At 45.7% G+C, this 22,939-nt stretch overlaps 1 protein-coding gene across 2 annotated transcripts; it reads right to left on the minus strand.

Moving 5' to 3' along the window:
• Nucleotides 1-830: 830 nt before the first annotated feature.
• On the minus strand, nucleotides 831-22,894 carry COPE (COPI coat complex subunit epsilon). 2 transcript variants are annotated; one of them, XM_081313456.1, is made up of 10 exons: nucleotides 19,939-20,299; nucleotides 18,968-19,030; nucleotides 16,742-16,842; nucleotides 12,136-12,288; nucleotides 11,787-11,840; nucleotides 10,985-11,066; nucleotides 10,165-10,320; nucleotides 6,385-6,453; nucleotides 3,357-3,431; nucleotides 831-1,480 (listed from the first exon to the last, which is right to left on the minus strand). In XM_081313456.1, the coding sequence occupies exons 2-10, from the start codon at nucleotides 19,007-19,009 to the stop codon at nucleotides 1,433-1,435; spliced, it is 780 nt and encodes a 259-aa protein (XP_081169582.1). In that variant the 5' UTR covers nucleotides 19,010-19,030; nucleotides 19,939-20,299; the 3' UTR covers nucleotides 831-1,432. The 2 variants fall into 2 exon arrangements, with proteins under 2 accessions (XP_081169582.1, XP_081169581.1); XM_081313455.1 differs by lacking the exon at nucleotides 19,939-20,299 and adding an exon at nucleotides 22,671-22,894 and having other exon boundaries at nucleotides 832-1,480.
• Nucleotides 22,895-22,939: the final 45 nt, after the last annotated feature.

Below are 22,939 nucleotides of genomic sequence, written 5' to 3' on the forward strand. Positions count from 1 at the left end.
CCATGATTTTTATGTAACCATTTTACTGAGTAAACCCCGATTGGCTGAAATCACAAATTAAGCTGTAAACCAGGGCTTACAAGCCAAACGGGCAGAATGCACTTACTCCATCAATCCAAATTAACCATATTGTGGACTAGCAGAATGTGTGAAGTGGGTAGCTAGGTTTGTACAAATATATCAAGTTGTAAAGCAGCCAGCCAGAGTTTAGTGCAGTGTGTCACGTGAATCAAACCTGTGTGAGCTGTTTATATCACACAGCCCCCACCCTCCCAAAGTAGTCCTGGCGAGGACGCTTCTACGCTTTAATAAAGAAATGATAAATTGCATTATTTGTATAGAAGGTGTTCCTTATTCAACCGAGTCTTTGTCTATTAATAGAAATTTAGATCGTGTTGTGAATCCAGGTGCTGCAGGATGTTAGGTAGTTCAAAACTTTCTCTCATCATGGTTCAACTAACCAGGATTATCATGGAAGCCCAGCCACCCTTAAATTTTAACGCTGTATACGCCATTACCTAGCCTACAAGAGGAAATTGAACACAAATATCCCCAAGCTTTGCAGACAACGTGGACTACAACTTCCATCATCTTGGGAAAATGAGAGCAAGTTTCATCTAACGGATAAGGCCCCACACTAGGAACCAGGAGACTGTCAGTTCTAGTCCCACTTTAGACATGAAAGCCAGCTGAGCGCTTCTGAGCCAACCCACAGGAGACTTGAGTTCTAGTCCTACCACAGGCATGAAACCTGGCTGGATGACTTTGGGCTAGTCCCCCTCTCAGCCCAACCCACCTCACAGGGGGGTTGTGGGGAAAACAGGAGGAGGAAGAAGTATTCTGCTGCCTTGACTTTATTATAAAAATAATAAAGATGCGATATAAATAAATCTTAAAAGATGTCTGCAAAGTCACGCTTTTTCCACCCTAAAGGAAGCAACTACTGGTTAACTCTGTGCTTCAATTACAAATGAAAGCAAAAGAACTTAAAATACCCCGGGGGAAGAATCAAGCATGTCCTGAAAAGGCCCCACCCTTAACTTGCAGCTTTGTCTGTGGAAAGCCTGCCAGAAACCACTGGAGGAGCCACCTGGAAGAGGAACAGGCCCAATGGATCAATTTGATGCAAAAAGAGTTCATACTTTCAACTTGGAAACGGTCTCACAAGCAAACCTAATGGGGGATTTATTGGGAATGTTGAAAGGTTTGGCATTTCCAAGTCTCTATTCCGCCCCCCCCGCCCAGCCCGGCCCAGCGTCTGCTTAAAACAGGAGTCCGAGGACACTGGAGAAACGGCATCGGAAAACCTGGATTGTTTTGCTGCCTGCGGCCAACGTGGGAAAATGTCCAGTTTCTACTAGGGCAGAGAGGGTGATTCCTGCGAGACATTTGGGCAGAATCCAACTTCTCAGGATGCTGTAGAGTTGATGCATCACGCACATGGAGTGTACTGTAAGGCCAGGCGGTCAAAGTCATTCTCCTTTATAACCCAAAATGAAAGAAAGAAAGAAAGAAAGAAAGAAAGAAAGAAAGAAAGAAAGAGAAAGAAAAAGAAAGAGAAAGAAAGAAAGGAAGGAAGGAGAAAGAAAGAAAAAGAAAGAAAGAAAGTTACATTTGAGAATCAAATCCGCGGTGCAACAGCTAAAAAGGCCAATACAGGTAGTCCTCGACTTAACAACAGTTCATTTAGTGACCGTCCAAAGTGACAGTGGCACTGAAAAAATTGACTTACGACCTTTTTCACACTTATGACTGTTTCAGTATCCTTGTGGCCATGTGATTTACATTTGGACGCTTGGCAAGTGGTTCGTAGTTGTGGCGGTTCCAGCATCCTGGGGGTGGTGGTCATGTGATCACCTTCTGACAAGCATAAGCCAATGGGGGAAGCCAGATTCACTTAACAACCGTATTGCTAACTTAACGACTGCAGCGAGTCGTGTGGCGAGAAAAGTCGTAAAAATGGGACAAAACTCACTTAACGTATTTCTCATTTAGCAATATAAATTCTGGGCTCGGTTGTGGTCGTAAGTCGAGGACTACCTCTAAAATCTGGAGCTGCACTAACAGACGTTGTGTGTGTCCTTGTCAAAGGGTACTAACCGTCCCACTGATCAGCAATGGCTATTTCACAATTGGGAGAGTGCTGTGTCCAATTCAGGGCACGACACTTTAAAACAGGGGTGTCAAACTCAATTTCACTGAGGGCCGCATCAGCATTGCAGTTGCCCTCAGGGGGCTGGGTGGGTGTGGCCAGGGTGGGCGTGGCCTACTGGGTGGGCGTGGCTAGAGTGCATATGGCCTACTGGGTGGGCGTGGCCAGCTCTACATCGTTCGCATCAAGGGTGCCTATGGGGGCCTGGGCAGGAGTGGGACAGATCTGAGGGTCTCTGGCAGGAGGAGGGTCTCTGGGCCAGGGCCAAGGCAGTGGGGGCCGTTCCCTCGCTGTTTCAAGGATGGCTTCGCGGGCTGCATGAAACCACTTCGCGGGCCGGATCCGGCCCCCGGGCCTTGTGTTTGACATGTCTGCTTTAAAAGGAACACACAAAAGTTGGAGCTTTGGGAGAAGAAAAACTTAAGGGAGCAGCTGTGGTTCAGTTTGCTCAATGGAAGAGGTATGACAGCAATCTTTAAATAGAGGTAATCCTCAATTTACAACCACAAATCTCCATTGCTAAGCAGCGTGGCTGTTAAGTCAATCACACCCCATTTTACAACTTTTTTTTTTGCCATGATTGTTAAGCAATCATTTGCAAGTTTTTTTTTATCCCATTTATATCCCGCCCTTCTCCAAAGACTCAGGGTGGCTTACAAGCTAAGAAGCACAAATCAATGTGCTTAGCAATAGCTAAGTTTCCGACAAACAAAGTCAATGGGGGGGGGATGCTGGATTCACTTAACGATCGTACGATTCGTTTAACAGCTGCAGGGATTCACTTAGCAAACACGGCACAAAGGCTGCAAGATCAGCTGCAACTCGTCCAACAGCTACCTTGCTTAGCAATGGGAATTCTGGTCCCAAATGGGGTTATAAGTTGAGAACTACCTCTACTGGTTCTCTACTGCCTGAGCAATCCCCAGCACTGGAACGCATTCAAGGGAAATTGAACTGTCACTTCATATATTCCCAAGTTTACTTCTACTTGAGTCTGATGAAAACACTTATTTTATGGCACTATATGGAAGGTGTCGCGACAACTGGCAATGCTTGGAAAACAACAAAAATGCCTTTTTTAAAAAAAACCTTCCTTCCTTCCCCCCCCTCTATTTCCTTTCTTTCCTCCTCTATTATTCCCTTCCTTTCCCTTCCCTTCCCTTCCCCTCTCAGAAGCCAAAGCCAAAGAGAAGAGATGCTTTACCTTAGCTTGATACTCCTTTATGAACGGATGGCTTTTATGGGCATCCTTGAGCTGCGACAGGTAGCGGTTGGTCACCTAAAAGAAGGAAGACGGGAGAGAACCCAAGCGATGAACAACAAAAACCATGGAAACGGGAAAAAAATCTCCTGCGGCAGGAGAAGAGCAAATTCCGCTCCCAAAGGAAAAGGCCGAACGGAATGGGAAAAGGGAGCCAGCCATTCTGCGGGAGGCTGATTGAGAACCGGGCGACCTTTGACCTTTCCCACGCAGGGAGGGACTCCCAACAGACGTGGCCACGGGAGGAAGGAGGTCAGGAGAGCTGCCCAGAAATACACAATGGATTGGGATGAAGAGGGCTTAGGAGGGGAGATGGGCTCCCCGGCTGAGGAAGCTGGAACGACCATTGATGGAACAGCAAAGGAAAAACTTCCCCAGCCATTTCCTTTGCAACATCTGGCTGCCTGCGTGTCTTGCGGCCAGGGGGGCAGAGGGGTCAGAGGAGGGAGAGATGGCCAGCGCTCCAGCAAGGGGGAGAACAGGCCAGTTCCCATTCCCACTCCCCTTCCCCCAAAATGGTAGTGGGAAAGGAGCCAAACTCATCAAGGGCAGGGCTGCAGTTCATTATCCCTAATGAGTTACTCTTCCCTCTGAGACTTCTAGAATTGAAAGGATTCATTTAAGGCAGGGGTCTTCAAACTTGGCCCTTTTATGACTTGTGGACTTCAACTCCCAGAATTCCTCAGCCAGTGTGCCTGACTGAGGAATTCTGGGAGTTGAAGTCCACAAGTCATAAAAGGGCCAAGTTTGAAGATCCCTGATTTAAGGCCTTAATTTCATTGCTGAGTGCAAAAGAGTCCACTAAAACAACCTGGATAAGTGCCTCTTCAGACAAAGCATTGTTTTTCAGCTCTGGCAACTTTAACAAGAGTGGACTTCAACTCCCAGAATGCTCCAGCCAGACACCCCCCACCCCCCCACCCCCAAGATTCTGGAAGTTGAAGTCCTCTCTTCTTAAAAGTTGCCAAGGTTGAAAAAAAACACCAGCTTAAAAAGTCATCTAGCCAAGCGACTCCTGAATAAAAATCTTGCAAGGGAAAAAAGCATGATAGGATTGGAAAGATACCGGAATGCAGAGAGAGAAAAATCAAATTTGATCTTTGCGCCCATCAGGTGCTTTGAGCGTGTGGGTTAACAAGAACGTAAAGGCCTCCTTTGTATACTTTGGCTCTTATCTGGGGACTGTGGTGTTCTGATCACAGGAACAGCCAGATCCCTAAAATTCCTGGCCCAATTTGCAGATCTGGGAGGACATTTTGAGAGGGAAAATGGTATTTAACCTCTGTTGAGGTTTAAATACTTGTCCTGTCCCTTAACGTTTCCACTCGTGGAAAAATAATCAGGTTTTATTGGATTTTTAAGGAGAGCAACTTTTGCCCTGCTCTTCAGACCCTGAAAAAGGTGAAAAACATGTTGGATTCACCCATCTGGGGTAGGAGAGAACTTGGGAGCACAGCCCTGGCTTATAGTTACCCTGAAGAGGCAGAGATAAATCAATAATTAAAGGAGAGATTTAGAATGCTGGCTTACATCAGAACATTCCTCTCCTCTTATTCTAAGTAGTGATTAAAGGCCACATGTAACAAACTACGATTCAAAACTAACAAGTCACAAGTCGCAATGCATTCTGACAACGCTTGGCCAGAATTTCTTATCGGGGTTGTTTTTTTTTAAAAAATGTATATCAATTTTCTTTGGCTTTCTTCTTGCAGAACTCATTTTTGTTTTCAATCCACAAATACTATTTTGCGGTATAAAAGAGAGAGCTGGGAACTGTTAAGTAGACCATCCTCGCTCTGTCCAAGGAGAGGGTGCATTTTGAATCTGGAAACTTTCCTGAAATGGATGGTGAGAGATGAAAAGATTATTTAAGCTCTTTGAACTCTTATACTAGCCAAAAAATGGAGGGCTGTAGGATACAAGTAGTCCCCGGCAATTAGTTGTCAGTTGTGACAGTCATAAAACAGGTCATTTACATCACCGACCTCACCGTATGACTGTTTTTGTGGCAGGTTGATAAAGGAACCTGTTTTGTTCCCCCTCCCTCAAGGTACAAACAGCCGGACAAGCAGGTACAAAACAAAAGGGTTAATTCTATATACTACAATATAATTGAAGTCCGATAAAGTCTTGGCAGCAAGCTACCCTCAGTCAGCCAAAATAAGCTAGTTATTTCAAACAGTCGCTGACATGAGATAACTGCCAACACGTAATTTCCAAGAAAGTCCAGACAAACAAACCCAAAAGCAGAGATGAAGAAGCGTAGTCATGAAATCCAGACCAGGGTTCACACAGGTAGAGAAATCTGACAGACGTGACCAAAAGCTGTAGTGAATTAATTGTTCGTCACAAAGTTCTGAGAGCAGTCACACCCACTTTTGTACCTTGTGGGGTGTGGCTCAATTACTCAGCTACTCCCTGGCCCTCCTACTCATCCTACGTTGCTGCAAACGCTTGACCCTGCGTCTTTCTCGAGGGTCTAGCCATGAGTCATCTTCACTAGACTGTATTTGCTGCAGCTGCTCGAGCTCCGTCCCAGCCTGGCTACTCCCAGGCTGCTCCTCTTGGCCTTCAGATGGAGATGGGAGGCCTTGCCAGAGAGGAGGGTCCCGGAGAGGGAGGCCTTGCCAGTTCCTCCCCATCATCCTCAGAATCCTCTTCCTCGGTTAGGACAGGTGCAGGGGTCAGGGCCACAACAGAACCCACTGTTCAACTCTGAGATTTTTGCCAGAAACTGGGAGTAAATGCTGGTTTCTGGTCAAAACGTCAAAAATTGCAGGTTGTGAGCACGTTGCCACAGGGGTGTCAGTGGTGGCTGGAACTGGGGAACCAGATCATAAGTACCTTTTGGTGGGGCCACTGTAACTTTGATCGGTTTGCTAAGCAACCGGCTTTAAGTCAAGGGCTACCTCTATGGTCAAAAAAGTTTTAAAATTTTATTTTTCCCCAGAGGCAAAGAGACAGAGCCTACCTCTGGAGTCTTCCCCAAATGTTGCGAGAGGACCACAAAGTTGATCAGAGTCTCAGGATGGCTGCTGTCCTGAAAGGGGAGAGAAGCACAAAATTCAGCCCAGAATGGGACCGCCATATGCTGTTTTCTTCCAGACAAAGTTCCTCCATCAATGTAGCTGAGGACTCAAACCAGGTTAGCCCCTGATCCACCTAGACTAGGATTTATTCCTGTGGAGAAGAGATCATGCCCGTGCCGGATCACTTGCAATGACCCAAGAAGCTCCAAATTTGAAATTTTCAGAATCCTGTAATTGAAGGGGATTATCCCGTCCGTGAAGTCCTGGGATTCAGGGCAGAAATCCAAGTATAAGTATCCACACCAGCCAAGACTTATTTCCACCACTAAACTCCTCTTAACCTTATGAACTTTTATTTTCTACTGCTCAGTTGAAACCTGCCACCTTTGATTTAAATCAGCGTTTCTCAACCTCAGTAACTTTACAGTTCCTCATGGGATAAAATAAGAGGTTTTGGTCCTCCTTTTTTAATACCTGAAAAATAGCATCAATCGCGTTGTATATGTGATATGCTGAATGCACTGTATGTTTGCTCATTTGTTTCTTTTTGCACCCAATTAAGTAGTAAAATAAGGAAAAACTTAAGCATACTGTCAGAACCCACCCCAATCCACATCTTAGGAAAGAAGAACTCTTGGAGACAGGATTGTCCAAACAGGAACTTTTACTAAAACATGGTTGACAGTGGATAATCTAGACAGGATCTGGAAAAACCCCTCCCCTCAGTCCATTTGGTCAGTACTGGATCAGACAATTTTCAGGTGTCAAACTCCTCGTGGGAAAGGACAGCCCCACTACATTTGGAACATTATTACTTCCTCCCCTTCACATTCCAGTCGGAGATACAAACCAGATTTCCCCCCTCTCAAAGGCTTTCTTCCCTGGTCTTTTGTGATGGCCTCCAGGCAGGCTGAATACACAAACCTTGCATCTAAGGCAGTGGTGGTGAACCTATGGCATGCGTGCCAGAGGCGGCACTCAGAGCCCTCCCTGTTGGCACATGCGCCACTGCCGCCAGTAGCGGGTCCATCAGGCCGCCACCATTGCCCGCAGCAGGAGGCCCGTCCAGCACAAAGGAGGCGAAGGGGCCAACTAGGAAGCTCGCGCAGAGGTGGTAGAGCAGAGGTCACCAACCATTGTCGATTGGTGGACTGGAAAAAGGGAGGGGGAAGCATTTTACATGCGTGCATGCGCGCACGGGGCTGCGAGCACACACGCGCTTGCAAAAGGGGTGGGGTTAGTGCCTGCGTGATACTCACTACCCCGGCCCCGTTGTTGCATGGTGCAGAAACTTGTATCTGCACCCGGCAGTGCTGCGGCGGCTGTTTTTTGCGCCTTGCAGCACGGTGGCCCATTTTTGCGCCCACGGGTTTTGTGTGCCAGAGGCGGCACTCGGAGGCACATCCCTGCCCCCCGTGAGGGCACCACAATGCTGATGCAGCCCTGGCACTTTGCGATAAATAAGTGGGGTTTGGGTTGCGGTTTGGGCACTTGGTCTCTAAAAGGTTCGCCATCACTGATCTAAGGGATAGAGATGGCTCTTAACAACCCTGCCTTCTCTTCCCCTCCTTGGAAATTTGCAGAATCCAGTAAGGGGGTGAGATTTAGATTTGCACAGTTAAAAATGAAATATAAATGGATTCTGACACATACACCTTTTCCTGTAAGCTGATTTTTCAATCTTTTGAAGCACCTTATTGCCCTTTTTAACACCTATTCTTCTATTCCTTGCAGCTATGTGATGTTTGGACCAACGGTCCATTTTTGATTGACTGTTGTAGTCTTCTCCTACATCCAATCAGATATCTCCTGTCTTATAACTGGGTATTAGATGCTGGCAACTGAACTTCAGCGTTTCTGCAGGCTGATCAAATCTCTCCATTTCCACCCCATGAATCATGGGTGGAATCAGGATAACAAATTGATCTTATCCAAACAGGCTGATAAGATCACTGATTTACAAGGAGTAGATAGAACTGCGGAACAGAAGTAGGATTCAGGTCTTTCCCATATGGGAATCTGCAAGGATATTTGTTATATGATGTATGTCATGACTTTGATGCATTAGCAATGTAGTTTGCATCAGACCTAATGCAACTGCCCAATGGCACAATTCACACAATGTAGCATGATGCTTCAGTTGGAACTTTGATGCTACTGCAGTTTGTAAAGGATGCCTAAAGGTAAAGGTTCCCCTGCATGTGCGTGCTAGTCGTTTCCAACTCTGGGGCTGGGGCTCATCTCCGTTTCAAAGCCGAAGAGCCAGCGCTTGTCTGAGGATGTTTCCGTGGTCATGTGGCTGTCATGACTAGACGCCAAAGGCGCACGGAACGCTGTTACCTTCCCACCGTAGTGGTCCCTATTTTTCTGCTTGCATTTTTATGTGCTTTCGAACTGCTCGGTTGGCAGAAGCTGGGATGAGTAACAGGCGCTCACTCTGTTATGCGGCACTCGGGATTCGACCTGCCAAACTGCCGACCTTCTGATCGACAAGCTCAGCATCCTAACCCACTGAGCCACCGCGTCCCTAAAGGATGCCTAGAGTCCCTATAACATGGTGCTGGAGAAGAATCTTGAGAGTCCCGTGGACTGCAAGGAGATCAAATTAGTCAATCCCCCCCAAAAAACTTCACCTTGGAAGGACTGACAATTAAAACTTGAAGCTCAAATATTTTGGCCACCAAATGAGAATAGAGGACTGATCGGAAAACGGCCCTGATGTTGGGAAAGAAGGAAGGCAAAAGGAGAAGGGGACAACAGAGGATGAGATGGTTAGATCAGGGCTTTTCAACCTTTTCACCCATTGTACCACTTTTAGGATATGGCAACATCCGAGTACCACCAGTCGCCCAGCAAGGTGTCAAAAACTTGACCCCCCCAAAAAAAAGAAGAAAAAAGTGGTGAAGTACAGGTAGTCCTCGACTTACAACAATTTGCTTAGTGACTGTTCGAAGTTACAATGGCACTGAAAAAAGTGCCCCCCAAGCCACAGCCAAGCAAGATGCCTGCCTGCCTGGTGGCACTCTTCCTCCTGTCCGAGGTTTTCATTGTTGTGAGCATTTCTGTTGAGGATTGGCAGCGGAGGTGGGGTGGGGGTGTTTGGTTTTTATCACCCCCCCAATCTGCTGGGTGGTTGCAGCAGGTTTTGGTCACTTCACATGACCCTGGGACACTGTGACCATCATAAATATGAATCAGTTGCCAAGCATCTGAATGTAAATCACAAGACCCTGGAGATGCTGCAACATTCCAGCTGATAGGCGCTTCTTCTGCGCTCAGCAGAAACGCCAGGATCAGCGCCAAGCTCCAGCTGGAGCCTGGCACTGATCCCAGCACTTCCGCTGAACCCTGACAGCCCCGAAGAAATGCTGATTCTGGAACGTCTGCTGAACCCTGACTGCCCTGCAGCTCCAGTCATCTCTTGCTCAGCCTTGTGCGGTGCTGCCACCGGTTCAGCTCATTCCCCTCCCCTGCTACCATTTTTCTAGAATGGTCACGTACCACCTGCCAGGTGCCAATGTACCACAGGTGGTGCCCGTACCACTGGTTGAAATGAAGCTGAATTTGGGCAAACTTCGGGAGACAGTGGAGGACAAGGGGGCCTGGTGCGCTATTGTCCATGGGGTTGCAAAGAGTTGGAGATGGCCTAGCGACTGAACAAGAATCTACCCCCTAACTCGGCAAGAATTGCCTTTCAGCCAGATTTCTGGGGAAGAGCCCACCTTGTCAAGAGCCTCCTGCAGCACCCCTTCGGCATCTTCCCACTTGCCCTGAGCCATGTAGCAGGCAGCTTGGCCGTTCAGGAGCAACAGTGTGGGGGACCACTTCTCCGACATCTCCTGGAAGATGTAATAAGCGTCCTGCAATTTTTCACCACCCTGCAGAGTAAGACATTGGGAAATCCTTAGGAGGAACAATACTGCATTTAAACAGTTTGCATGCAGATTCACAATGAGGGGTTAGTGCCTGAGAAATCCCCGACTCCGTAAGTTCAATGCTGAGAATTTAAACCATTTCAGGATTCTCACCTAACATGAAAATACTTCCGTTGACAGAACTACTGGAGGAGAACGATGATGGTCTAGAAGCAGGGGTCCCCAACCTATAGTCTGCAGCCCGGTACTGGGCCATAGCCTATTGGCCAATGGGCCCTGGGAATAACTGGCGAGCTCCTCCCCCCACTTGCAGTAGTACCGCCCCTCTAGTGCATTGCTTTGGAAAGGCTCACCCCTGCTACATCTACGGGGTGGAATGTAGTCTGGATTCCTTGGTGGAAGGGCCTGCTATCTGGACGGCAAAAGGCTGCAGAGCTGGTAGGAAGAGGGTTAAAATGGCTCCTCCCTTGCTTTTCCTAGAGCAGGGGTCTTCAAATGTGGCCCTTTTAGGACTTGTGGACCTCAACTCCCAGAATTGCGCCTGGCTGAGGAATTCTGGGAGTTGAAGTCCACAAGTCCTAAAAGAAACTAGTTTTAAGTAATTCCATGTACCGTTCTTGGGGCCCGACACTTCCCTTAATGCCCGGCTGGCATGGGTGGCACCTACCATAGCAAGGTTCACCCATGCAGTTGCCAGCTGCGTCAGCGTTGAGTCCTCATCTTGCTCCTGCATCTTCTTAAGCTCTTTTCTGAAGAGAATGAACAAAGATGGAGGCACACGAGTGAAAAACCTCTTGCCGGCTTCTCTGCAGGACTGGGGCAAGCGTCATATGGCAAACAACTCGTGGAAGCCCCCTTGTTTGACACGGGTTCATTGCCTGCAACCTCCCCATTTAAAACGGGGATGTCTGGAAGTTCTTTACTGTTTGGTTCAAAACGTTTCCCTGCTTCTCCAAGTAGCATCTTCATTCCGATTGAACAGGGAACTTTCCCGTGCAAAAAAGGTAAGCCTCTACTTATAGACTCCGGCCTATCTCTGCAGCAGTGTTCTCATCCAGCGTTCCACAACAAGCGGGCATGCCGGGTTGGGGGGGGGGCTGTTTCTAGTATGTGCCATGAGATTTTTCTCTTAGCTTTTTTTTCCAATTTTTGTATTATGCGTACTTCATACAATCCATACGGTTAATATAGGATCGATGCTAAAAAAAAGTGTATAACTTCCTCTCAAACCACGTCTAACACGTTTAAAATATATACATGGCCTACAATTTTCTGACGTGCCACACAGAATGACCGCTATATTCAATATTTTGCCCACCGACTCAAAAAGTTAACAAGCAGCAGTCCTAGAGATTTAGGAGATGACCCACGCCTTCTAATTTTGGTAACCCCAGGTTAAAAAAAAAATTCAATTCATTTCAAAAAAAAAAAAGGCAGGAAGGGTGATGCTGATATGCTGGGAATCTTACCGGGCCAAATCCAGACGATCCAGTTTTAGTAGGATCTGGATGGTCATGGCCATGCTAGAAAGAAAGGAAGAAAGAGCATTTTAGAGCCTTAGAGCAGAGGTCTCCAACCTTTCTCAGTTGGCAAAACCAGAGGGAAAGGGAGGGGGAAGCATTTTACACGCACGCACACACAAATGGGGCCGCAAGCACGCATGAAAAAAAACAACAACCAAACACCAGATTGTGATTCAATTGATGGCATGAGTTGCAAGTTTTTCCTTGTGGAAATAGAATTATTCTAAAGAAACTGCAGGGAAGCGATGATGGGATTCAGGTTGCCATGAGGAAAAAAGGGGACAAATCCACTTACCACTCCAAGCTTTCAGCCTGGTGAAGGGTCCGCAGCGCCGCATCAGGATTCTGGTCATGGAAGTAGACTGAAGCCGCCATCAGCAGGAAGGTGGTGTTAGTGACCTCCATGCTCTTGCTCATCTTCTTATCTAATTCTGCCACAATTGTATCCCTATTTAAAAAAAAAGACGGGAAGGTCAAATAAATCTCACTGGTGTTTACACACACACACACACACACCCATGGGAGCAGTCTGCAAATTCACTATGAGCAGCTTTTCAGCGGGGCCAAAACTTCCTTCCGCAAATTCAGCAGAGGGAATATAAAAAAATACGGAACCTCCTTGAGAATTCAGAAAAGTACAGGCAGTCCTCAGCTGATGACCACAACGGAGCCCAGAATTTATGTCACCAAGTGAGAAATATGTTCAAGAGAGTTGTGCCCCATCGTACAACTTAGTCTTGCCGTGGTTGTTAAGTGAATCACTGCAATTGTTAAATTAGTAACATGGTTGTTAAGTGAATCGGGCTTCCTCACATCAGCCCCCTCTACCACAAAGATCCTGCAGGAGAAGGGCAGCGTGGACAACCGTGGGATCTGGCAGGGTGAGAGCTGGGAACCATAAACCCAAATCTTTCGCCGAGTCCCTGCATAACGGATACAGTGCCCTTGCTGACATCAATAGGGACATTAAGGAGACAGGTCAAGGTAGCTGTGATGATAACTCAAATAAGCAGGGGATCGTGGTCCGAGATGAAGAACTTGTTTTTGACAGGGAGAAGTGCGAATCAGGTATTACACGTCAGTCATGCAAGAAGAGCAAGGCATCCAAAAAGAGAAGCCACCTTCTGGTTGGTGATTCAATTATAAGGGATGCAAATTTAGGAAAGGACGCAGAGGTTTCGAAAGAGGTCAGGTGTCTTCCAGGTGCTACTGTCAGTAGGGACAAGAAGTGGATTTTTAAAATTGTCAAGAATGCCAGCAAGGACTGTGATGTGGATCCTATCTTGGCACTAACGATCTGTCCCAAAAAGATGTACTCTCTGTTGCAGAATGATTTCCAGAGCTTGGGGCAGGAACTCAGCAGGATAGGCTGTAGGCTTACTTTTTCAGAGGTTTTACCAGTGTATAAGGAGCAAAATGGAAAAGGCCAGCGTATAGCAGAATTCAATATGTGGCTAAAGGAGTGGTATCATAAAAGCCTTGGTGGAGCAGTGGGCTAATGCCTCCTTAAGTAACACCAGCTGCCTGCAATTAGTGCAGGTTCGCATCCCACCAGGCTCAAGGTTGACTCAGCCTTCCATCCTTCCGAGGTAGGTAAAATGAGGACCCAGATTGTTGGGGGCAATTAAGCTGACTTTGTAATAACGCTGCTTGGGGGGGGGCGAAAGCCCTAATAAGCAGGCATATACATAGAATGAAGGCTACTGCTAAGCTTGTAAGCCGCCCGGAGTCTTCGGAGAAGGGCGGGATATAAATGGAATTAAAATAAATAAAAAATAAATAAATAAATGTATTAATGGATGTATTAATCACGATGTCTGTAGCTGGTCCAATGAAACAATGTACAAAAGAGATGGTTTGCATCCATCCAAGAAAGGGACTGAGTTACTTGGCAATAAATTCACAGATTTTCTGGAGGAATATTTAAACTAAACAACGGGGACAGTGAGTTAATTGATACAGAACATCCCCGTCCCGGGCAATCTAAAAATTATAGGGCTATCAGTGCATGTAACATAGACGTGTGCGTGGATAAGAATATCAGCCTTGCTGTCAAGCAAAATCAAGCTTTTCATAGCGAGTGCCACACAAAGTGCACTAACCAAACAGGTGGTAAGATTTGGATGAGGGGATAGATGGGGAACTCATCAAATTTGCAGACTACACTAAGCTGGCAGGAATAGCCAACACTCCAGGCTTAAGATACAGGAGGATCTGGACAGACTCGAACACTGGGCGCTATCTAACAAAATGAAATTCAATGGTGAAAAAAGTAAGGTTCTACACTTAGGCAAGAAAAACCAAACGCACAGGTACAGTATAGGTGGGTACCTTGCTCAATAGTAGCAACTGTTAGAGGGATCTCGGAGTCCTAGTGGACAATCACTTCAATATGAGCCAGCCGTGTGCTGCAGCTGCCAAAAAAGCCAACACAGTGCTAGGCTGCATTAACAGAGGGATAGAATCAAGATCACGTGAAGCATTAATACCACTTTACAATGCTTTGGTAAGGCCACACTTGGAATCCTGCATCCAGTTTTGGTCACCACGATGTAAAAAAGATTTTGAGATTTTAGAAAGAGTACAGAGAAGAGCAACAAAGATGATTAGGGGACTGGAGGGTAAAACATATAAGGAATGGTTGCTGGAATTGGGTATGTGTAGTTTAATGAAGAGAAGGGCGAGGGGTGACATGATAGCAGTCTTCCAATATGTCGGGCTGCCACAAAGAAGAGGGAGTCAAGCTATTCACCAAAGTACCTGAAGGCAGGACAAGAAGCAACAGGTGGAAACTAACAAAAGAGAGAAGCAACCTGGAACTAAGGAGAAACTTCCTGAGAGTCAGAACAATTAACCAGTGGAACAACCTGCCTCCAGAAGCGGTGAATGCTCCAACACTGGACGTTTTCAAGAAGAGACTGGACAGCCATTTGTCTGAAATGGTATAGGGTTGACCTCCAAGGTCCCTTCCAACTGTTGTTATTATTGACTTCGCTTGTCAGAAGGTCGCAAAATATGATCATGTGACCCCAGGAAACCACAACCATCATAAATATGAACCAGTTGCCACGCATTTGAATGTAAATCACATGACCATAGGGATGCTGCAATGGTCGTAAGTGTGAAATATGGTCATAAGTTTTTTTTCCAGTATTGTAACTTTGAACGGACACTAAATAAATGATTGTAAGTCTAGTACCTCTAAAGCATCCAATTATCTCTATTTCATTTGTGGCAGAAAAGGAAAAGTAGACAGATCTTTCCTCTCTGACTAATCAATTTGCCTCAGACGCACTTTTTTACAGGGTAGTCCTCGACTTACGACCACAATTGAGCCCAAATTTTCTCTCGCTACGCGAGACAGCTGTTAAGTTACTTTTCCCCCATTTCACAATCTTTCCTGCCACAATTATTAAGTGAATCACTGCAGCTGATAAGTTAGTAATAGGGCTGTAAAGTGAATCGGGCTTCCCCATTGACTTTGCTTGTCAGCAGGTCGAAAAAGGGTGATGACACGATCCTGGGACACTGCAACCGTCGTATTAGCCAGTTGCCAAGCATCCGGATTTTGATCACGTGACTGGGCGGTGGGGTGGGATGCTGCCAGGGTCGTGTGAAAAACTCACGTCACTTTTTACAGTGCTATTGTAGATTTGAACAGTCACTAAACAAATTGTTGTAAGTCGGGGACTACTTGCATTTACCTCACCACTTAAAAGTTTTCTTCAGCTGCGCTGATTTCTGCTAATTGTTTACAAGTTCATTTTTGTAGAATAGGGTGGCCCTATTCTCCAAAAATGAAGAGAAATATGACATAATTTTAGGAAGATCAGTAAGTAAGTAAGTAAGTTTACATTTCTAATTGCTGTGAAGCACGTCAGAAGCCACGGTATGAAGTATGTCCAATTACTCAGAGATGTACGTGTTGATGTGAAAGAAGCTGTGCCAATATTTGAGGACAACGTTGCATGTATAAAGATGGCAACGGGAGAACGTATTGGAAGCAGAAGCAAACATGTAGATATAAAATATTGTAACTTCAGGGAGGTTGTAAAGGATAAACTGATAAAATTACAGCATTGTTCCACTAACAACATTATAGCCGATATGTTGAACAAGCCTTTAAACGCACGCAAGCATCAAGAGTATGTAAAAGCATGTGGGATACCAGCTGTTTAGCTTTAAATGGGAGGAGTGTCAAGGTATTGATTTAACAGCTAATCAGCTTATGTAATGAATGCAATGATGGGAATGATTCAGCAGGGTCTGTGTCTCTTTAAGAGCCTTTGTATAAAGGCAAGGTTCTGCTGATGTGTTCTCTTCCTTCCACTTCCTGCTGTAACTGTGGTTTGCCGGATCCTGCTGTATTAGCACATGTACGTGTATTGTTCCTGGTGTATGATATTGTAGTGTATGATAAACCACTATTTAATATAGACCACTGTTTCCCGTGTTTACTCCTGGGCTATCTCGCACAATAAGACTGTGCACACTCTAACATGTAATTTTAGAAAGATCAAAGTATGTTTATGTTTATAAATGCTGTGAAGAATGTCAGAAGCCACTTCTTATACTTTTCTCTTTCTATTCTATTTTTCTTTAATTTTTTCCTTCCCTTGCACTTCCTGCTTTTTCTTCAATTTCTTTCTTTTTTTCCTTGCTTCCTGTTGATTGCTAGTAGTGAAGATGTTCATTTCCCACTTTGAAGGTTGAGAGCTCAACCCTAGGTAGTGGCCGATGTTAGCGTTTGCTTTGTTGTTCCAATAGATTATATTTAATAAAAGAATCAGCCCAGGTTCAGCTAGCCAAGAGATGCTTTGATATAAAATTACCTGCAGTTTTGTGAAGAGGAGACAGAATTCTTCTTGCAAGAGACTGTAACACACAAGTCCCAGACTTACCTCTGACTCTCTTTGGAGAGATATTCTGCAAACATCCGGACGGCCTGAAGCTCTGGACAAGCCCTGGGCTTGATTTCATCCAGCACCACACCATATTTGCGCTGTTCAAAGGAGGAAGAAAAAAACAGATTCCTGTTTATACCATGAGCAAGACTGAATGTTGCAGGCAAGATAACGAGTCTTTTGATGCTAAGCTTTGCAACGAGCAATCACCCCAAATGAAAAAAAAACACCTCGATTCAGTTGCACATGTCCTTGCTTCAAAGATTCCTACTAACAAGCAATGACATGCCGACAAGCCTCTGGCTTGTCGGCATGTCATTTGAACCAGGACAAGTTTACGTTTCTTGGAGAAAAAACCCCAAAACACACGGTGTCTTGTCCCTCTGACTATTCTGGGAGGAACAATGCAGCACATCTAAGAAAAATGTGCAGGTACTTGGATTCAAAGCAGAACGGGGGACTCAGAAGGGCGTTTCCAACTCTTGAAATACTTTCTTAAGGAAGCTGCATCTTTCTTTGCATCTCATGGAAGTTTGCAGAATAGCCTTGCGGTCCCAGGGATTCACTATACGTTCAAGTTAAAGAATATTAAAAGTATAACCATGTTGCCACCCACTTTTTATACCTCCTTCATGCGTGTATCCCTGGAACTACCCAACTACCACATAACTCCCTTTGTATGACCCTGTAATCTCTTAATTCAGGATAAAGTTGGGGAGACTGGATGGAACTGAGTGTTTACTAGCTGGATGCCCTTCCAGACACCACATGAAGTCTGCAGAAGATTATTTTTTTCTTTGCACTCTAGGAAAGAAACATGTGTTGCTACCTAGGACTGAGCTCTCAACCTTCAAAGTAGGAATTGAACATCTTCATCACTAGGCCATGAAGCCGCTCTACCCAACTACATGAGTCTAGGGCAGGGCTTTTCAACCTTTTCACCCACTGTACCACTTTTAGGATATGGCAATATCCAAGTACCACCAGTGGCCTAGCAAGGTGTCAAAAACTTGATGACAAAAAAAGGGAAAAAAGTGATGAAGTACAGGTAATCCTCGACTTACAACAGTTCGCTTAGTGACTGTTCAAAGTTACAATGGCACTGAAAAACGTGCCCCCCAAGCCACAGCCGCCCGGTGGCGCTCTTCCTCCTGTCCGAGGTTTTCACTGTTGTGAACGTTTCTGTTGAGGATTGGCAGTGAGGGTGGGGTGGGGGGGTGTTTGGTTTTTATCCCCCCCACCTCTGCTAGGTGGCTACAGCAGGTTTTGGTCACTTCACATGACCCTGGGACACTATGACCGTCATAAATATGAATCAGTTGCCCAGCATCTGAATGTAAATTACAAGATCCTGCAGATGCTGCAACATTCCAGCTGGTCGGCACTTCTTCTGGGCTCAGCAGAAACGCCAGGATCAACGCCGAGCTCCAGCTGGAGCCTGTCGCTGATCCTGGCGCTTCCGCTGAGCCCTGACAGCCCTGCAGCTCCAGTCATCTCTCACTCAGGATTGTGTGGTGCTGCCACCGATTCAGCTCATTCCCTTCCCCCGCTACCACTTTTCTAGGATGGTCGCGTACCACCTGCCAGGTGCCAATGTACCACAGGTGGTACCTGTACCACTGGTTGAAAAGCCTTGGTCTAGAAAACTGAGGGTTTTGAAAGAAGAAACCAACATTTGTAGCAATTGCAGCCATGTAAACTCCTCCCCCCAGCCCAGAATATTTTTCTGGTCCAGATCCCTAAGTTGAGGGCATCTGCCAGGTATGGTTAAAAAAAAAAGTCAAGATGGGGACCATGATGGTAAATAGAATCTTTCCCTCAATATCTTGACTTTATTGACCATACCCTATGGACATCTATGCCTAGCACCCAGTTTAAACGGCTCTGTAAAACAGACTTGGGCAATTTTCCTGGGACCAATGAAAACTTCAGTCAAACAGAATAACAGATGCTCCAGTTTGGGGGAAGCACCTAGATAGACTCTGGATTAAAAGCTAGCAATCAAAGTAGGCTGCTGCCAACAAAATACAGGATTTAAGATACTATTCATTAATCACTAGCCTCCTCAGGGCATTAAATCCTGATTGAAACTCAATGGAAAAACAATCCACACAAAAATCCAAAACAGCACAGTTCAGTTCAAGGGACACTGACAGAAGACCAGGTAAGCCTGGCAGCTGCCATTTTTGTGCTTTCTCAAATCATTGGATGAGCTTGGCCTACCTGTGCAATGTAAGCACGATACAGGAAGATGTCCCTCTCCATTTCTTTTTCCGGACTGGATGGCTAAAAAGAGAAAAGCTTCTTTTCAAAACAGTACACACACGTGCACAATAAAGCACTGCCCCCACCCCACCGTCCTCAAAGTCACAAAACACCTCAGGACCAACATCTTTATCAACTTAAATATTAAAAAAAAAATCTTATTTTTTTGGATGCGGTGATTTCCAGATATAACTGTAACTATAACTCAAAGCATCGGCAGCCACCATTCGAGAATAACCGCGGAGGCTGGAATTCATAGTTGTAACATTCAAAAAGCCACTGTTGGCCCACCTCTGGGCTAAATGAAGATATCACAGACCACCACACATTTTTTTGTTGTTCCTGTAACCACACAGCCCCATTTCGGAGTATTATATAGTCTGTGGTGAGAACCACGCTCCTTAGCCATAGGCCCTTTAAACATTAACAAAACATGAAAGCAGGAAAAGCCTTCAGGCCAGCTCAGAGGAAACAAGGGGGATAAAAATGAATAATCAGAAATAGGTATTTATTTTTATTTATTTTATTTTAATTCCATTTATATCCCGCCCTTCTCCGAAGACTCAGGGCGGCTTACAAGCTTAGCAGTAGCCTTCATTCTATGTATATGCCTGCTTATTAGGGCATATTATATTATTATTATTATTATTATTATTATTATTATTATTATTATTATTATTATTATTATTATTATTATTATTATTATTTGGTTTAAATCAGATTTCAGAACTACTCCAAACTGCTTTGCAAAAAAAAAAAATGTAGTTCCACACAGATTTATGAATGTACCAATTACTTTGTTTGCTTTTCTAACACAGACATGAGAGAGAAGTTAACAAACAGGGTAACTGACATATCTTTAAAGATGTGGAGAAACAGATCAATTACTTTTAATATAATGTAAAAGTTGCAGACGGATGTTCTCTTACCAAACAACAGTAGAAGTGTTCTCTGATTGATACGTGCCATCAGTGCCAGCCCACACAGACCTTTACCAGCACGATCTCTCCCAAAACATCCTTCTGATCTTCCAATGACTGCACCCATCACTGCTATGATTGAGTCAATCCATCTTATTTCTCTTTCCTTCTATTTTTCCCAGCTAGGTCTTTGCATAAGGGGTCCAAAGTATGATAATTTGAGCCTGGTCATTTGCATCCCCCTCTTCCAAGTGAAACCTTTGGATGGATTTGTTGTATGATCCGTTTGTTTACACTTTCCTTGGTCTTCTCACGATTGCTCTCCAACCCCAAAGTTCAAACGTGTCAATAGTCTTTCTATCCTACTTCTTCAAAATCCAACTTTCACTTCCAGTAGACTGTCACAGGCAAAACAATAATCTGTACGATTCTGATCTTTCTGGGTATAGGCATGGGCCCGGATTATCTCAGGGAGCACCTGCTGCCAGCATCAACTTCCCATCGTCCTGTGCGCTCCCATAGGGAGGGCCTCCTTAGGGTGCCGCCGGTCAGGGAGTGCCGGCGGGTGATCCCCAGAGGGAGGGCGTTCTCTGTGGGCGCGCCTGCCCTGTGGAATGATCTGCCTGTGGAACTCCGGACCGCCCCCGACCTTCGTTCGTTTCGCCGGGACCTGAAAACCTGGTTCTTTGATCTATCTGGCCTGGACTGAGGGGTTTTAAGTTTTTAAACTTTGCTTTAATTTGTTGGGCTATTAATTAATTTAATTCATTTTAATTCTATTTCTATTTCAACTTTTATATTGTCTTTTAAATTTTGCCCTGTAAACCGCCCTGAGTCCTTCGGGAATAGGGCGGTATATAAAACTAACTAACTAGACAGATAGATAGATAGATAGATAGATAGATAGATAGATAGATAGATAGATAGATAGATAGATAGATAGACAGACAGACAGACAGACAGACAGACCGACCAGGGGTCTTCAAACTTGGCCCTTTTATTCCTCAGCACGCTGGCTGAGGAATTCTGGGAGTTGAAGTCCACAAGTCATAAAAGGGCCACGTTTGAAGACCCCTGGTATAGACATATCACAGCATCTGAATACCAATAGTCCTCAACTTACCACCATTCATTTAGTGACTCTTTGGAGTTAACAGCACTGAAAAAGTGACTTATGACTGTTTTTCACACTTAAAAATGTTGCAATATCGATGACAATTGAGAATCTTGGCAACTGGCCTGTATTTATGAGACCTTCTGTCAAGACACTGGACAGCCATTTGTCTGAAATGGTATAGGGCAAGGGTAGGCAACCTAGCATAGGGACACGGTGGCTCAGTGGGTTAGGACGCTGAGCTTGTCGATCAGAAGGTCGGCAGTTTGGCAGGTCGAATCCTGAGTGCCGCGTAACAGAGTGAGCGCCTGTTACTCGTCCCAGCTTCTGCCAACCTAGCAGTTCGAAAGCACGTAAAAATGCAAGTAGAAAAATAGGGACCGCTACGGTGGGAAGGTAACAGCGTTCCGTGCGCCTTTGGCGTCTAGTCATGCCGGCCACATGACCACGGGGATGTCCTCGGACAAGCGCTGGCTCTTCGACTTTGAAACGGAGATGAGCACCGGCCCGTAGAGTTGGAAACGACTAGCACGCATGTGCGGGGGAACCTTTACCTTTACCTTTAAGGCAACCTTGGCTCTTTTATGACTTGTGGACTTCAACTCTGAGCTTGGAAACCTCTCCCTTTCTCCTCAGCATGGCTGGCTCAGGAATTCTGGGAGTTGAAGTCCACGAGTCATAAAAGAGCCAAGGTTACCTACCCCTGGTATAGGGTTTCCTGCCTGAGCAGGGGGTTGGACTAGATGACCTCCAAGGTCCCTTCCATCATCATCATCATCATCATCAAGAAAAGTCAGTGGTGAAGCCAGGTTCACCAAACGACCCTGTTTGTTAGCCACCCTGAGTCCTTCGGGAGATAGGGCGGGATATAAATCCCATCAATCAATCAATCAATCAATAAATAAAGGAATCCAGTGATTTCTTTTAACAACTTTGGCAAGAAAGGTCGTAACACGAGGCAAAATTCACTTAACCACCATCTTGCTTAGCAACGGAAATTTTGGCCTCAGTTGTGGTTGCAAGTCAAAGGCTACCTCCGTATTTTCCAAGTCCTCCATGATTGCTCCTTTAAGTCCTCATATTGAAACTTTATTTCTTGACCGCTGGACTATTGCCATTTATTTGATCTTGTTTATATTTAAAATCTTAATTTTATCGCCCCCCTCCCTCGCGCGGAACCCGAGGCCTTTCACTAAAATACAAGTGACATCCCCTGGTTGAGGATGATGGGACCTGCAGTCTAGCACTGTTAGGGAGCAGGAACTCGGGAAGGCTATTGCTAAGCACATTGATTTGTGCTTAGATTGTAAGCCACCCTGAGTCTTCGGAGAAGGGCGGGATATAAATGGGATTAAAAGAAAAAGCAGCTAGAGTAGGGGTCCTCAGCCTTGGCAGCTTTAAGACTTGGGGACTTCAACTCCCAGAATTCCTCAGCCAGCAAAGCTGGCTGAGGAATTCTGGGAGTTGAAGTCCCCAAGTCTTAAAGCTGCCAAGGCTGAGGACCCCTGCGCTAGAGGACGTTCAAGTTCAGCTTCGTGCTAGGCAGCGGTTCAACAGGTTGTGCCTTCCTTGGTTCATTTTCGGAATCTACCCCGAGATCCCCACTCAGCCCCGGCCGGCGCCTCACCTTGACCCGCTGCGCCTCGTTGATGGCCGCCTGAAAGGCCCCGATGTAGAAGTTGTTCCTCACGTCGAAAAGCTCGTCAGCCTCGCCTGAACCCGCGTGAGTCGCCATCGCGCGCGCCGCTGTCCCTTCAAGGCAGCCGCAAAGCCGACACGTCTTCGCCTTCCTTGCCCTTCCACGCAAGGCACTGTAGGAAGCGCTGATTGGCTGGCTCTCTTTTGCCCCGCCTGCCACGAGAACGAGAGAGATCGAGACGGACCAATCGGGAACAG

Source organism: Vipera berus (genome assembly GCF_964194415.1).
Source record: "Vipera berus genome assembly, chromosome: 1".
Taxonomy (NCBI): Eukaryota; Metazoa; Chordata; class Lepidosauria; order Squamata; family Viperidae; genus Vipera; species Vipera berus.